At 47.8% G+C, this 1784-nt stretch overlaps 1 protein-coding gene across 1 annotated transcript in view; it reads right to left on the bottom strand.

Annotated features, from left to right (window-relative positions):
- The window catches only part of LRP4 (LDL receptor related protein 4), an 81176-nt gene that overhangs the window by 35424 nt on the left and 43968 nt on the right, over positions 1-1784 (bottom strand). Inside the window, exon 20 of the mRNA XM_021716868.1 lies at positions 44-149. Within this exon, the coding sequence (XP_021572543.1) occupies positions 44-149 (106 nt within the window). The remainder of the gene's footprint in view (positions 1-43; positions 150-1784) is intronic.

Raw genomic sequence — 1784 nt, 5'->3', positions numbered from 1 at the left:
TGGGGGTGGTAGGTGGAACTCATTCCAAGGAGGTAGTGCTCACCCGCCCATGGGTTCCACCACAATGTCCCGAGGACGATCAAGGTTCTCCCAGATGAGAACTGTCCTCATACTGCCATCTGTGTTGGCCACTTCAATCCGATCTGTACCTACCAAGAAGCAAGGGACAAATATATTAGCTCTCATATGGTTAATTCACCTCTTACGGTCCATGGCCAACACAGAGTCTGTTATGTGCCAGCAGAGCACAGAATAAATGGTCAATAAATATTTTGTGATAGATGTGCCATGGATATTTAGTGACTTGAACCGCGGGGAGAAATTCAAGGAAGTGATCAATTTCATTTCTTGGAAGAGCAGGACTTCCCAAACCTAGTTAATGATGCTCAAACTTAAGTGTACATAAGAATCAAGAGAGACTTTGAGAGGGGGGGTAGTTAGGGTCTCACTGTGTCACCCAGACTGGAGTGCAGTGGCACGATCATGGCTCACCACAACCTCAAACTCCTGGGCTCAAGCAATTCTCCTTCCTCAGCCTCCTGAGTAGTTGGGAGTATAGACATGCATGCATCACCATCCCCGGGTAATTTTTTTATTTTTTGCAGAGATGTGGCCTTACTATGTTACCCAGACTGGCCTTGAACTCCTGCGCTCAAGCAGTCCTCCTACCTCAGCCTCCCAAAGTACCGGGATTATAGGCATGAACTACCACACCTGACTGAGAGGTTTTTTGAGTTTTTTTGAGTTGAGGTCTCACTCTGTCACCCATATTGGAGTGCAGTGTCACAATCATGGCTCACTACAGCCTCAACCTCCTGGGCTCAGGCAATCCTTCCTCCTGAGCCTCCTGAATAGTTGGGACTACAGGCGTGTGCCACCATACCTAGCTAATTTTTTGAATTTCTTGGTAGAGATGAGGTCTCACTATGCTGCCCAGACTGGTATCTAATTCCTGGACTCAAGCAATCCTTCCACCTCGGTCACCCAAAGTGCTGGGATTACAGGCATGAGCCACCATGCTTGGCAGAGAGATTGTTAAAATACAGATTCCTGAACCTAACTTCCAAAGATTCTGATTCAGTTCATCTAAGTGGGACCTAAGAATTTGCATTTCTTCTTCTTTTTTTTTTTTTGAGTTGGCATCTCACTCTGTCACCCAGACTGGAGTGCAGTGGCACTCTGCCGGCCACTGTAGCCTCGACCTGCTAGGCTTCGGCATTCCTTCCACCTCAGCCTTCCAAGTAGCTGGAACCACAGGTACATGCTACCGTGCCCAGCTAATTTTTTATTTATTGTAGAGACTAAGTCTCACCAAGTTACCTGGGTGGGTCTCGAACCCATGGGCTCAGGCAATCCACCCGCCTCGGCCTCCCAAAGTGCTGGGATTACAGAATTTACATTTCTAACAATTTCCCATATTATGTTGATACTGCTGGTCCAGGGGCCACAATTTTGAGTAGTGCTGGCTTAAGGCATTCCTCTTGCCTCCCACACCTACCTGGCAAATAAAAAAATGCCTGTTGTATCCAGACACTGCTGGAAGAAAAACCACAGGGCACAGGATCCTTCTCTAAAATGCCTTAAAACGTTCCCAAGCATTAGCTCCATGGCAGAAGCAGCTGCCATGATGTAAGATTCTGACACGTAAGTTTCTCACATTAGCTCTGCAGCAGACTCACTACTTCTTTTTTTTTGAGTTGGAGTCTCATTCTGTCGCTCAGACTGGAGTGCAGTGGCCACTGCCGGCCACCGCAGCCTCGACCTGCTGGGCTCCGGCGATCCTT

The sequence above is a fragment of the Carlito syrichta genome, unplaced genomic scaffold (assembly GCF_000164805.1).
Source record: "Carlito syrichta isolate Samal-C Ts95f unplaced genomic scaffold, Tarsius_syrichta-2.0.1 Scaffold309042, whole genome shotgun sequence".
Lineage (NCBI taxonomy): Eukaryota > Metazoa > Chordata > Mammalia > Primates > Tarsiidae > Carlito > Carlito syrichta.
Note: the sequence above shows the minus strand (reverse complement) of the source record. Positions and strands in the feature narration are given on the sequence as shown.